Source organism: Barbus barbus (assembly GCF_936440315.1).
Source record: "Barbus barbus genome assembly, chromosome: 15".
Taxonomy (NCBI): domain Eukaryota; kingdom Metazoa; phylum Chordata; class Actinopteri; order Cypriniformes; family Cyprinidae; genus Barbus; species Barbus barbus.
The window spans coordinates 30383794-30398947 of record NC_136743.1 but is presented as its reverse complement, the minus strand read 5'-3'; the positions used below and the strand labels follow the sequence as shown (position 1 = coordinate 30398947).

Sequence of the window (15154 nt, the reverse complement as noted above, 5' to 3'; positions counted from 1 at the left end):
GTCACAATTCAAGTTTTACGCATTTACCTCAAATTTTGTGACATTGGTTCAACTTTGCTTTATAAAATGGAAATGTAACTACTTTCGCCTTAATAAATGTGAGTTCAGTTATTGTTTTTAACTTGTATATAACTGTTAACATCTCAAAAAAATGTTTATGTGTCACGGTTACGGGCTCATGGTGTCATCCTCGCTCTGTTTGTGTGTGTGTGTGTGTGTGTGTGTGTGTGTGTGTGGGTGTGGCTGATTGAGGCTGATTCGCTCCAGCTGCGAGTCATTATCGGCACTATTTAAGATGCTCTCACGCTGTCCTGTGTTGTCAGATCCTTGGATGTGTATGCCGGGCATGGTCACTGAATTCTACACGCTCCTGTTTTGGATCCTTCGTCTCCTGACTCCAGTCGTTTCCTGGACCTCACCACCGGACACTTGGCCGCCCTTGCATCCCTGCGTTGCCAAGCCAGGGACGCTGTACATGCTTTCTCTGACTGTTGTTATCCTGACCTGTGTTTCTAAATAAATACTTATTGTTCCCGCAGCTTGAATCCTTCCATTTTTACGCCATGACATTATGTTGTTCTGTGAATTCCAGTCATTTCAGTAAGAATCTACATGTTTGGAAATTTTAAGCAGGGGTGGAATATTTTCCCAAACAGTTCTCATAGTGTTTCAATATTCTCAATTCCATCAAAATAAAAGTCCCACTTCTGGTATATCAGCCAAACTTAAAAAAAAAAAAAAAACTATTGGCCTACGTAGATAATAAAAAAAAAAGGCAAATATCGGCCGATATATCGGCCTTGGCAATATATCGGTGAACCACTAATGTCCATCGTAGCATCCTAAACTGTAAAATCTAAATAAAAACTATGGTTTACACAGCCATTCAAATAATACAAGTTTTGATGAAAAACAAAATGTACCTTACGTTTCATTTGAATGATTAGTTACACATAATTTATAACAAAACCGACAGATGGGCTGAATGAAAGTGCAAATTCACTCTCTGACAGTAGGTGGCACTTATGGAAAAGCAGAAATACAGCGTTTACCACTGTACACAAAGCAGTGCTGCGTTTATAAATACTACTAAGCATCATATAGAGGTAAGATAAAGCAAATGCCATCGAAAGCATGCTTTCTTTGTGAAACACCATTCAATTCTTAACCTCTCAGCAGCCTTGTAGCAACTGCACTCACGTTGTGTCCACTTAAATGTTCTTCTTTGGCGAAGTGGAAAACAAAGAGAGCGAACGAGTGAGAGAAAATAAATACAGAGGTAAACTGCTTGTCAATGGCTGAGCCTGCCTCGTTGCTTTATTTTGACATCTCCTGGCTCATACCTCTACAATTTTCTTTTTATTATGCCAGGCAATTTCACCGCCTGGCAGGAGGAGGAATCAGAGTATTGTCCATCAGTGCTTTCAGGAAAAGTAGCCTCAATTAGCTGTCATTTCAGTCGGTGTCACTGAAATCACCCTCAGCGGAGAAATCAGAACGCAAGGACGTATAGCCTATCAAAGACGAGAGCACTCAACAGTTCACAACGATTAAGAATAACATAACTCCAGAGAGAAGAGCAATCCTGAATGGTCTGCTGAGAAATTGGGATTTCAAGAGGAAAAGTGGTGAGATTGCTAAACAAATCTGTCACATAATTGACGCCGACTTGTGCTTATTACTGCTCTGGATGCTTCACTGAATAAAACCTGAAGAAAAAAAGACTGGCTAACAAGTGTCAGATCCTTTCTATCAGGTTGCCAAATGCAAATGTAGTCTTTGTCCAAAGTTTCCTCAAGCTGGAGTTTTCTGCTGGTTGCCATTTGGAGGTGGGTTTATTACATGCTGGTGGTGTCAGAACAGTAATTTAGGATCAGCGTGTGTTTTTGCTGTCTGGGGAGGACCAAAGTGCCAATTCTTTGGTACTTGCAAGATCTCAAGGTCTAAAAAAATAGAATTCCATCAAAACAGAACAAAAAGACCAACAACCACCAAGTTAAATAAATAAGCATGCAGAAGTGATTCTACTATTGGTGATTTTGTGTTGCATCAACATGCATATTGGTCTAAATGATCCCAGCTTTGGGCCAATATGAAAAACGTGGTTTGAATATACTTTTTTTTTCCCCCATTTCAGACACATTTACTGTACACTTACAATCAATAGTTTCTTCAAATGTCTCTTAGCCTGGCATTTTCTAGTCCATACAGCTCCTAAGAACCCTCAAGGGAGAGTTTATCTGTGGAGTTTCAGCTCCACTATTGATTAAATGACTGAATATCGGTTTCCATTGTTGACTGAAAGTCAACTTCCCTGACATCTCTAGCATTAATATGTGATTGAGACGGATGAGAACTCTATCAGGTCATCTGAGGGAAAAGACACTTCGCACAAGAGTATAGAGTTTTAGTCCATCTGGAAAGTTCATTTTAGAACCACTGACAATCACAGATGCTAAAAAATTAATAATTCATAAGGATGTGTCCAATCTTTTCCAAAGTTCTATGAAATATGTAGGGCTCCCCCCTTAATATTCAACTAAATGTTAGTCAAAGTGAAGAGGCTTAGTTGGCTAAAATTTTATTAGCCGGTTAAACTTGGTGATTTAAACTTGGTGATTTAAACTTGAATGGGCTATATATGAAATGCCCCCCTTGTATTTCATATGTATTTAAAGGAGTCATATGATGCAATTTCTTGTTTTCCTTTTCTTTAGTGTGTTATGTAGCTGTTTGTGCATGTATAAGATCTTACAAAGCTCATAGTCTCCCACAAAAGGATTTATTCTATCTAAAAGAGAAGGCTGATCCAGACCGAGCTAAAACGCCTCATTCAAACATGCCCTCACATGTCTACACCACGATGTTGAAACATTTGCGTAATGCCGCTCCAAATGTTCACGCACAGAAAGAAGATGTGGTTTCAGTAACCGCAGTAGTGTTGATGCAGCCGTGTCAGGGAGACGCTGTGTGTTTCTATGCAACAGCAAAAGCACTTTATTTGGCCTTCTGAAAGTAGACGCAATTAGGAATCATTGGTTAAGACTTGTTTACAACAGAACAGCACAACCCTAATGTTCGAATTTGTGCAACGCATTTTATGGACGACAGTTTCGTGAACCTAGGAGATTACAAGGCTGGCTGTGAACAAAGACTATTTCTAAAAACAAGAAAAAGGGTCAATTCCGACTTTGCCATGACAATCTGGCGCTTCTGAATCAGCGACTGTATGTTTAGTTTAATATTTGCTATTGACTGTTCAAATGCAGAGTTTTGCACAGTGTAGGGTAATGCGTCGTGTGTGTGTGTGTGTGTGTATGTGCGCGCGTGTGCTACTGCGGCTTGTGTCCAAATACATACGAGCTTCATCACTGTCTGTAACTCTGTTCCCCTCTCAGGCTTGAACTGATGGTAAAACTAACGACATTATTAACTGTCTTTATATTTACTTTGAAAGCTGAAGCTCGCGATTATGGTAAGGGGCATTTAATCTCCGATGCGTGCTTGTGGTGTTCGGCCAATCACAATGCACTGGGTCAGTTGGCCAATCAGAGCAGACTGCGCTTGTCGGAAGGAGGGGGTTTGTAGAAAACGACGCATTTGAGAGAGACGGAGCATAGATGAACTACAATAATGTATAGTATTTGAAAAATAATGTGTTTTTTGAACATTAAAGCATGTCAACATATTCACCAAATACACAAAATAAAGATCTTTAAAATAGCATCGTATGACGCCATTAAGTAATTAAATACATACTACATACTACCCCCCAGAATGTATTTAAGTAATTTAATGAATATAAACATGTGAATAGTTGACTAATGGCTTAAATTAATGACTATTAGTTGACTAGAAAAATCTTTAGTTGGGGCAGCCCTATTAAATATGCAGTTTATTATAAGTCACACAAGTTGCTTCAAGTGAGCGCGATTGCAATAGCGATGCTTAAAGACCAACAATTAAACTTCATTAATGTCTGTCTAACTGACTAAACCAATAGCAAAGCACAATTTGAAGTACTAGTCTCATCCTACTTAAGGGATCTAAAGCCTGCCAGATCCAGTCCAGATTGATGTCGCTGTCCAGCGTCTACAAATTGCAACCTGTGCCAAGCAACCAATGGGAAGCATTCAGTAGATTAACATCTGCATCTCTTCAGCCGTTGATAATAGACCACATACTGTAGAGATAAACTGCTACTGCTTCCGGATCTACCTGCACTTTATCATTCAATCTTAAATGGACCTCAAAACCACTTACACTCTAATTTTACAGTTCAATAAATGCTGTAATGTATCCACTTAATTGCTGACATTACATTTGGACTGTACTGCCAGACAGTGCCCCAACATTACAATTTACACAATCAGATTGCTTTTTTCAAGTAACGTGTAAAGTAACTTACATTCATTTTAAATTTTTGGCAGCACAGCAGAAAGGTTTGTTTGAGCTGCACCCTCTACAGTACAGATGTGAATTTACATTTCCTCCAGCCTGAGGCTTATTCATTTCACTTTTGGTGTGCAAGGGCTTTTACAATGGCCAAAAAATAGATTTTTTTAATTTATTTTGAAAACAAACAAACAAACAAACAAGCCCAGCCCAGATGAGAAAAAGTAACACAAAAGTAAACATAACACATTACTTTCCATAAAAAGTAACAAAGTAATGTAATTAGTTACTATTTTAGGGAGTAACACAATATTGTAATGCATTACTTTTAAAAGTAACTTCCCCAACACTGCTGCCAGAGGAGGACTGGCCTCCTGGTGTTTTTATTCTCCATTATCCAACATCAAATGCAGTTTTTTTGTTCCTTGCCACAGTTACCAATGGCTTCCACAACAGGAGATTAAAGATAGTATGTACTATGCACACCGTCTTTGATTTTTAATTAATGCCTGCTTAGGGGTGATGAAAATTTGCTGTTGTGATCTGTGATGCTCGTGCCGCAAACCGTTCCAGGCGCTTCAGTCTGATTTATGAGATGGTTCATCAAGGGAAACACCTGTTTTGTAGAATCTCTTCAAAGATTTAAAGCTTTAGACCCCACACAGGCATTACATTTCCACTTATCACCACAGACTAACAGGTGTCAAACGCTCCATTGCTAAACGACAGCATTAACAGGTTGACTGGTGAGTCCCTGTGAATAGCCGCAGGCACATAAAAACCAGACAGATTGGTGCCCAAGTCAGAGACTCCATTTAGAAACGCTGATGTATGTGTGCTAAAGACCAAAGAGAGTGGAAATGTGGCTTATTAACTTCGGGACTGACACTGCCTCTAGGAATACACTGCGAATGTGAAGCAGGAGAATGAAAAACAGGCAAACAGTGAGGAGGCGGAGGGGGGAAAAAACAGAACAATACTCCCTTTTTTCTTGCTCGCTGTTCTCAGTTCTGTTTGCTGCGAATGCTTCGATTCAACTCAAAATGTGTTATGCTGGAACTCAAAACACACAGAGGCACCCTTGTGAGATATTCCCACAGGACAGTGGCCTTCAAAACCACATTTCTTATTAAGCTGATATGCACCAAAACTGGCTTAAATTAAGCTATATTTTATGACTTTATGTATTAAAACAAAATGAAAAAAACAAGTGTCATTTCAGTGGTAGCTATAGGCTCTTTGTGCCTATAGGAACTATTCATATTACATATTTTACACTCAGATCAATTTATGTTCTGAGGGACATTACATTTCTTCCTCTTTAAATCTGAAAATTCCTAGCAATTATTGCCTCATCGGATTCTGGATTTTTACATTTTAAAGACAAAATGGTCCGTGTGCATCACTTAAAATGGCTTTAAATTGTCAAAATGAGAAGTTAAAGTGTCAGGATATGATACGATTAGAAAGAGCCATCAATGAGAGTTTAAAAATGCATTTGGTTCGTTTTGACTTGCTCTCATTTCTGAATATAATGCTTCACTGATGAGTCATGAGACTCTTTCGTTCTGTGCTTACAGTTAATGTGAATTGATACTCACAACTCATTTGACATCTGCATTGACTAACATATCATTCAACGAGGGAAAAAAAAAACATGGTTTAACAACTGTGATGTTGCATTTCAACAGTTCAATCTAGAAAAGTTTGGTTTACATTTTCATATTTAAAATAAAATTATGTATACTTCCAAGACTATACTTTGCAATATACTACGCTGGTATGAAAATACAGTTAACACTTCTGCAAGTGTGCTTATAACACAACAGCTGAGGGAGTGATGGCAAATTTGACATCTTTCTCTCATCAGACAGCCGTAATCAATCCTTCATGGAAAACACTATCACGGAATTTTTCTGTTGGAGAAAATGGGAATGCAGAAAAAATAGTCTCCAGTTCACCATTATAGACGTTTATGCAACTACGACGACTTCCAAGTTTGAGAATCCCGTAAATGTCCATTAAAGAGATACTCCACCCAAAAATGAACATTGTCTCATCTTCATGCCATCCCAGATGACTTTCCTTTCTTCTGTGGAATAGAAATGGAGTTTAATGGAAAAAAAATGCAATGGAAATGATGGTAATCCATACGTCCCCAATTGATGAATCAATGTCTTATGAAAAACATCAACAAAAATTAAATGTGTGACCTGTTAAACTTGAAAGCGATGGTTTATAGTTTAAAAACATATTCATATTTTTCTCAAACACACCAATTATTTGGCTTCAGAAGACATTTATTCATCAAGTGCCCTGCTAACCTTGTTGTCTGGATTTAGCTGGTCATAGCTGGCTGGTTTTAAAGGGGTTTTGACCACTTCTTTAGCTGGCCAGGCAGGGAGACCAGATAAAACCAGCTCCTTCCAGCTTAAACCAGCTAATGGGGTCATATGGATTACGTCATTTCTTTTTATGTGGTTTTTGAAACTTTAACTTTCAGGGATCCATATACTGACATTATATGGAGAATCTCCATTTGTGTTCCACAGAAGAAAGAAAGTCACATACATCTGGGTGGAGTTACATACATGTTTGGGTGGAGTATCCCTTTAAGGCCTGTCACACCAAACGTGAAGTGAAAAATGAGGTAGCTAAATGGCACACCAGAGTGGAACGAATATGCATCAGGTTGAAGGAAGCACAAAATTCCTGCTCGTACAATAGAGAGTGCAACATGAACCTTTAACCTATGACATAAGATCGGGACAGAACCTTACGAGAGCAGAAAATCCTCATTGCCTTCTACCTGCTGGATTTTGTAGATAAAATGTCAAAGCTGTGGAAGGCAGGACAGGAATTGGAATAATGTACTAATGGATGTAATGAACCCATCCAAACTCTACTGTGGAGTACAAGTCATCAATACGTTCACCAACTGCTCTGATATATGAACAAAAACTCAAATATTTTTTGATGGTCTTTTTTGATTTTTTTGATTTGTCAGTAGGCAAACTTTCATACGGTATATCCATATTTGTGTTTCATGCATTACTACTTTGCTTTGTATTAATATTCTCTCATTAAAAAGTGCATCTGGCTCCAAAAATTTGTTTGGACAATCTAGACATTTTTGCAATGGTGCTCTTCACTCGTTCCTCAAAATAAAAAAATAGACTGGAATAACAGATTTAGTGAAGACAAAGAGAATGTCAAATTAGACACACTAAGGTCCATTTGTTCTTCATTTAGCCCAATATAGTTTTGTCAGTCTTGATTTGAACAGACCTTTCAGACGCATTCAGATTTCATTAGCAAACAAATTTGTGTGAAATGACAGGAGATGACTTCTAGCTAGAAATGGAATATAAACAGAAATCTTGTTGTATATATTGCCAGGTTTGACACATTGGGAAAGCTTAGTCCTCTATTGTGGTTCGAACCACTTTTTCATAGCACGCTTCTCATTTCACACTGATTCCCTTAGAAATCAGACGTGTTTCATATCGGTCTGTGCCCTCATGGAATTATGAGAATTGTAAAGGAGGATTATTACGAAGGATTTAACACTCTCTGTTCCTCGACTCGCAGTAGCATTTCAGGGTGTTGTTACAGCAGTTAAAGAGCACAACGGTGACCCTGGTACTCTTTTAAAAACTGGAACATGTAATTACCCAGAGTACAACTCACAGTTGAGGCTTAATACGCAGCTCATAAAGTCTGGTAATGAGATTTAATGGCTCCCCTTGACGCATCTCGCGTCATCAGTTTCGGATGGTGTAAATTCTACGGATGCTTTGCGGGCAGGTATTGCTGTGGGGCTTCACTGCGTTCCCTGTGAATATTAATGCATGCAACTCATTTTATCTCTCCGCTCAAAGATCAGGCTTAGAGATTTCATTCCCGCTAAAGAGACACTATTTACATTTTCTTTAAGAAAAATATTTTATTGCAATCAACATTGAGAACTGAAATATAACAGATTAATATTGAGCAGTTAGAGAAGAAATATTATATATTTAACATTAAATTACCTGAGGTTAAATGGCAACAAACAAGTGCTTTGTGTATTTCAGCCCAAGCTCTCTGATGTAAAGCTATGCTACTGTGAACAGGAATGTCTAATTATACTTTCATTAACACAGCAGATGTCCTAGTTTAAGCTCTGGTTTTATAACCACAGTAGTGACGGAAATTAACATTCTCATTAAGGGACCATTTTTGTCCCTTTAAATTGATTTCCAGGGGCATTTTTTTACCTTTATAATGGCTTTTTATAACCTTATTAAAAGTATCCGTCATATGTAACATTTTCACATTTAATTTAAATCAATTAGAATAATAAAACACTATAGTGCTGCTACCAATGAAATAAAATCAGCATCAACAAAAGCCCTCTTTGCACTGCAGAGGCGGCACAGAAACAGCATCTGAAGGGGCATTTAGGTGCATTTACAGAAGCTCTTTAATGCAGCTCTGCGGTGGCATAAATTAACATTAGAAGGACCTCAGGGATCATCATAAAATAAAAAAGCAATTAAAGTCAAGGTGAGTCACTATCTTAATGGGTGAGACATTGAATCCTTCACCTGATTTATTCAAAATCTGTTTTTCACATTCAAATTTTTATTTAAACTACAATCTAACTTTATTAATTAATCTGATTTACATTTAGTAAATTAAGATTAGTAAAATTAGTATTATTATTATTTTTAGATCAACTTTCTAAAGCTTTCTAAAAGAAATTGTGGATTATTGGGGGAAAAAAGTAAACATGGGTATCAATATTGGCATTTACTGCAAGTATCATATAGGAGTCTGTGGTTCAGATTTTGTATTGTCATGTTCTCTGTCACTCTCAGACCCTCCACAAAGTCTCTTTGTTTTGACCAAGGGTGATTTCCCAGAGGTCATCGCAGGTTGCTGTGTATAACCATGTTAAATGCCAGCTCACTAACTAGTTCAAATTCTACACAACACTATTAATGTAGCAACAAGGTACAACCAACTCTACATCTACAAACGGGATATAGCAGCTGGACAAGTGTTTACAGACATGATGTAAACATGCAAGAATGAATGAAGCAAGCCTGGAATTTCCTGTGAAATTCGACCCAATATCTCAAAATTTAAATCAATACTGCAGACTTAACTTAGTAAATTGAAGTATGGCAAAAACAAACAAAACCACTGGCTTCTCAATGGCAATTCAAAACCATCCCAAATTGTCTGCACTGCCCTGATCACCCACTAACGGCAATTATGATAATTCAGATGTTAATTACATTTACATGCGACTGCCAGAGTGAAAATAGGCCGAACACATGCATTCCCTGTCATGCATGGTGGGCCAGTTAAAATTTGGTGTGTCGACTTAATTGTGGCTTGAAGGGGGAAAAGAGGATCTTGGAATTTCAAAGCTCGACCTTTGCATGCACACAGCTGAGGACAGCAGACAGAAATGGAAACAGTCAGACCTAGTCAAAAGGGGTATAGCTGCTAAAGCACAGCAGGCACCAGTGCCACCACTTACAATAGTTTTTATGGAGTTATGTTTGTGTCCCGAGGGAATATTTTGAGCACACAAAAGTATTTTACATACATGGGAACTCCGTTTTAAGCATTAAATTCTAATAGAAATGTTCTTCAAAAAATATGCTGATGTCCACATCTGAACACAATTCTGAGATCTCTGTGACTGCAGAAAATGTGCAAGATCTCTCTGGCTTTCTCTCCTCATACATACTCTGTGTGCTCAGAGCTTTCACTGCTCACATGCTCAACGGCGCATAGCTTTTGCACCAGATTTTCAGCCTATGAGGGATGAGGGGAAAATATTGATGACTAGGTACATATTTTAGAAACAAAGTGTCACATTGCCCTTCTTTGCATACAATAATTTTTGACACGTGCATGCCTTTTTGCACATAAAATATACTGTATATATATTTTATATATACAGTATATGCACAGGGTACTGGCACAAAAACAACAACATTGGGTTTATGTTCAATTATTCTTCTTGCTAAACAGAAGAATGTTGTCTAATGGCTCACAATCGCAATTAATGGCTCTTGGTGACTGATCTTTTCTCTTCTGGCAAGTCATTTCTCGAGCCTTGTTGTGAGGCAATGATACATGCATTTGTTCATGCAATGACTATTGTTTTAACACATTTCTGGAGAAAGCAAAGACAACTAGCTGAGACTATAGATTTTCTTAAGTGGGGTCAAAGCTAGGTTTATTGGGCAATTAGAGGTCTATGCTTGGTAGTGCTGTCATTCCTTGAGCCTTATTGCAGCCAATGATAAATGCATTTTTTCATGCACATGCTATGCATTTTCCTTCATCACACAATGATATTGAGATTGTCTAAATTTATTGGAAATCCCATTCTTTAGGTAATTAATCTGATACCAATTAAAACAAGATAATTTAGATCATTTTCTTCTAGGCTTCTCAGATGATTTTGTGAAACATGACAATTGTGAAGGTCCCCCTGCAGATCCCGGTCTGCGTTTACGGGTGAGATTTACAGGGTTACGGAAAAAAATAAAGGGGAACAGGACTGCAAAGACTCATCAGCCACTTGAGTCGAGCGAATGAGAGCTTTCCGCCATAATATGCCTTCAGAAGCAGTCACTGCGACAATCACACAAAACAATAATCCCATACACTTCAGCTATTTTGGTTTAGAGGACTCTCTACAGAACTCAAAATTAAAACTAAATCATCCATAACAGCCTACGCTCAGCTGACAAATCAGACTCCACAAAGACCATAATGAGTCTTACCTTCATCTGGATCGGGTGGCCCAAACTCCAGATTGTATCGCAGAATGTAAAAATTATTCCACACGTATAGCTGGTTATCCCTCGGGTTGTAATCCACAGCTGCGATGTACTGATACTGGTTAGGGAAGAGGATATTGACATACTCCCCTTGCCCCAGTTTGGAGTTATACACGTAGTCAATTTGGCTCTTACTGGCTTCGCTTTCATTCTCCTCATAGGTGGAACGGACCACGTGAAGAATACCGCACACCATGAAGGCATTGGAGGCTGAGCGTTTGTCGTAGACGGTCTCCCAAGTGGCCTCAAAGCGCAGAGTATAAGGATTGAGTTGGCTGAGAACGATACGTCCGTTATTCTGTTCAGTAGCGTAGATAACCCACAGTCCCCGTTCGTCAACCGCCAAGTCAATGTCCGTTTTTCCACCCCAGCGATACGGTGAGGTGTCGTGGTAGTTGGCATTAGCGACTATGGCCTCCCCACTCTTTATCCGAGTCCGCAAATCAAACTTGACGATATTTCGTGTGCGTTCCTTGTTGAAGAAGATGGCCCCGTCGTAGGCCACAAATCCGGTTCCGTCAACGCGGTGTGGAAGTTTGTAGGTAGTAGTCTGTCGACCGCTTCGCAAATCGTCCAGTGAGGCGTACTCTATGAGCGTGTCGGTGCGGTACGGAGTCCATGGCATGAAGTAGATCTTGTCCCCCGCCTGCAGGGGGTCTTTGCACCAAGCTCCAGATTGCTGTTCCGCCTCAAAGACAAAGGCTGGGTCTCCTACTGTTTTCAGAGTCCCAGGGCAAATAAAAACTGTGAAGAAAGGTCAAGAACTAGAGTTAGAAAACAAACCAGGAATAACCTACAATGCACTCCAAGACCTTATATACATACTTTAGGTCTGTTTCTTTGGGTATGTGTAAGTAAAACATGGATTTCAGAAGCTAATGAACCACATTTTCATTTTGGAAGTGTGATAACTGGTGTTGCGTGCATAGTCGAAAGAAAATGAGAGGTTAAGTGAGACTCTGTTTTGAGGTGGCCTTGCTCCCTGAGATTGTTCTCAAACAAGTTTAACTGAGAGGGAAAAAGAGGGCGGCAAAAAAGTCCTGTAAATGAAAAAAGATGAGAGAAGCAACGCTAATGGACAGATAACATTCATTTTGGAAAATCTACGTTCACGTTTTTTTTACGTCAACAGTATGGGGAGGGTTTGTCGGATTGGTCGCAAAAGCCATACCTTTGAAAGTAAACACACATACATGGATTATGTCTGAGGAAAGAACCAACAACACATGAGAGGCGGGAGGAAAGGACACGGAGGTCGAGGGAACAGGATGACAATGCTGTTCAGGACAGATAGGATGAGAGCCAAAGGGAAGAGTCTTCGCTGAGGAACGAATACGAGAGCGAGGCCTTTGCCAAACGCGCCCGTCTTTGGTTGGTGTTGAACCAGTTGGAAATGCAATGTCTGTGGTGAACAGCATATCACATGCAGATGGCTACAGACAGTCGGCCTCTCTCTCCCATCAATATCATTGAAGGAAACAGCCAAATAAAATTCAGCCAAAGTTCATTGTACATGAACCAACTGTGTCAAAGTGCTTATCTTACTTTAACATAAAGCGTGCGATTGTTGTGCTACTCGTGGCACTGAATAGAATGCCATTAAAAAATTTTACAAACAAGTTTTCAAAACTGGTTTTCCCGGTCTTAAAAACAAAAAGGTCCCACTTTAGTCTCACCATTGACTGAGTCAAAGTTGGGTTGGACTAGACACTTAGAAGTAATTTGTTGTTAGCCCCACAGTGTTTGCACTTTGCAGGGGATCAATTGAAAGACAGCTTACTTATAATTGACTCTGCACATTAAACTGGGAAATTAGAAAGTATTTCATCGTGAAAATTACACACATGACCTTGGAAAACGGACGATAATATACAATACAGACCATAGAAGATTTCTGTTTAATATCGGTGTGTAAAGTGTACAAAAAGAGGTTGATTTTTGACATTTTAACCTCCAACCCAACGTTTTCTGGGCTTGGGTTCGCTAGATCTTGTCCATCTTGATATCATGTAGGCGATGGTGTGGCGGGGGGAGAAGTGGGAAGGGTTCAAAACCATACAACACAAAACAAGGAGCTGAGGACTGAGAGCCAGAGCAGTCATTTACCTTTTTGCTCCACTTCTATTTTGAGCCGTGGAAAAACAAGAGAATGGAAAGAGCGTCAAGGGAGAGAAAAGATTAGAAGAGCCCCCCCCAAAAAAAACCTTACATTTACATATACAGGCCAATATGTTTACGTCAAAGAAGAGACCATCCAATAGGAACATTTACAGCATATGCAGAGAAAATAATGTTCAAAGTAAAACGCTTAGGAACAACACCTGTGTTACTGAGAATAAGGTTTAATTAATCATGTTGCTTTCAGTGGACACCTAGCAACAAAGAGAGAAGTTAGCGGTTAGAGAGCAGGAGAAAGAAAAACGAGGCAGACAGATATTAAAAGGCATTTAAAAAGGACACAAGCATACAATCTTTTCTTTTAACCATTAATTGACTAATATTCCATTATTCTCTAAGATTAGATAAGATTGCAGTTGAACAACACTATCGTAAAGAATATATTGTCACAAAAACAAACATGTACAGGCAAGTTAATGGCTCCCACTTTATATTAGGTGGCCTTAACTACTGTGTACTTACATTTAAATTAATCATTTGGTACAATGCACTTATTGTGCACGTTTTTACATTGTATTAATATTTTTTTAAATACCTATATGTAATTAATTTCTGTAATTACATTTATAATTACACTTTTGACCCATCCCTTACACCTTAACCCACCCTTAAACCGACCCATACCACCAAACGTGTCCCTAACCTTACCCGTATCCCTCCTCAATAGCAGCAAAAGTGTTTTGCAATACAATATCGCCACAATAAGTACATTGTACTTACGTTTTGATGCAAGTACATAGTAGTTAAGGCCACCTAATATAAAGTGGGATCAGTTAATGTATTAATTAACATATTTAAATGTTCATGATCTCGCATTAATATAATATGAATTTCAAAAAAAGTGACAAATGCTGAAAAGCAGGAATGAAGAAAGGGGCGTAGGAACAATCTTGGATCATGAATATGAATTAAGGGAGAAAGGAGGAAAAGGGAGAAGGATTAGTGCAGCAGTGGCCATCTATTCAATCCGCTGCCAAAGAAACAACCTTACTTGCAAGCAGGCTTCTGCTTGGTTTTTAAAGTTATCATTAAAACAAAAAGCCAAGTAAAGAGAAATAAAGTTTGGGGTATGTAAGATTTTATGTTTTTGAAAGAGGTCTCACCAAGGCTGCATGCTTTTGATCAAAAATGCAGTAAAACAGTAATATTACATTTTAAAATAACTTTTCTATGTGAATGTTAAAATGTAATTTATTCCTGTGATCAAAGCTGAATTTTCAGCCAGTCTTCAGTGTCACACAATCCTTAAGAAATCATTCTAATATACTGATTTACTGCTCAAGAAACATTTCTGATTATAATCAATGTTGAAAACAGTTGTGCTGACGAATATTTTTGTGGAAACTGATACATTTTTATCACAGGATACTTTGAGAAATTCCAAAATAGCATTTAACATCATAAATGCCTTTACTGTCAGTTTAATGCATCCTTGTTGAATGAAAGTATTTTCCACCATAAAGTTGAAAAATTGTCACACTTTAGTTTGGAGAACAATTCTCATTATTAACTTACTATTAACTATGCCTTTTGCCTCAAACTCTTAATTAAAACTGCTTATTAATAGTTTGTAAGGTAGTTGTTAAGTTTAGGTATAGGGTCGGGTTAAGGGATCTAGAATATGCTCATGCAGAATAAGGCATTAATATGTGCTTTATAAGTACTAATAAACAGCCAATATGCTAGTAATATATATGCTAATAAGCAACTAGTTAATAGTGAGTATTGGT

General features: G+C 38.4%; 1 protein-coding gene across 2 annotated transcripts in view; it reads right to left on the bottom strand.

The window, feature by feature from the left end:
• Window positions 1-15154, bottom strand: part of adgrl2b.1 (adhesion G protein-coupled receptor L2b, tandem duplicate 1) — a gene marked incomplete at its 5' end in the record, with an annotated part of 94550 nt that overhangs the window by 56069 nt on the left and 23327 nt on the right. For both annotated transcript variants that reach the window (XM_079434785.1, XM_079434786.1), the window contains one exon: window positions 11190-11990. In XM_079434785.1, the coding sequence (XP_079290911.1) occupies window positions 11190-11990 (801 nt within the window). The remainder of the gene's footprint in view (window positions 1-11189; window positions 11991-15154) is intronic.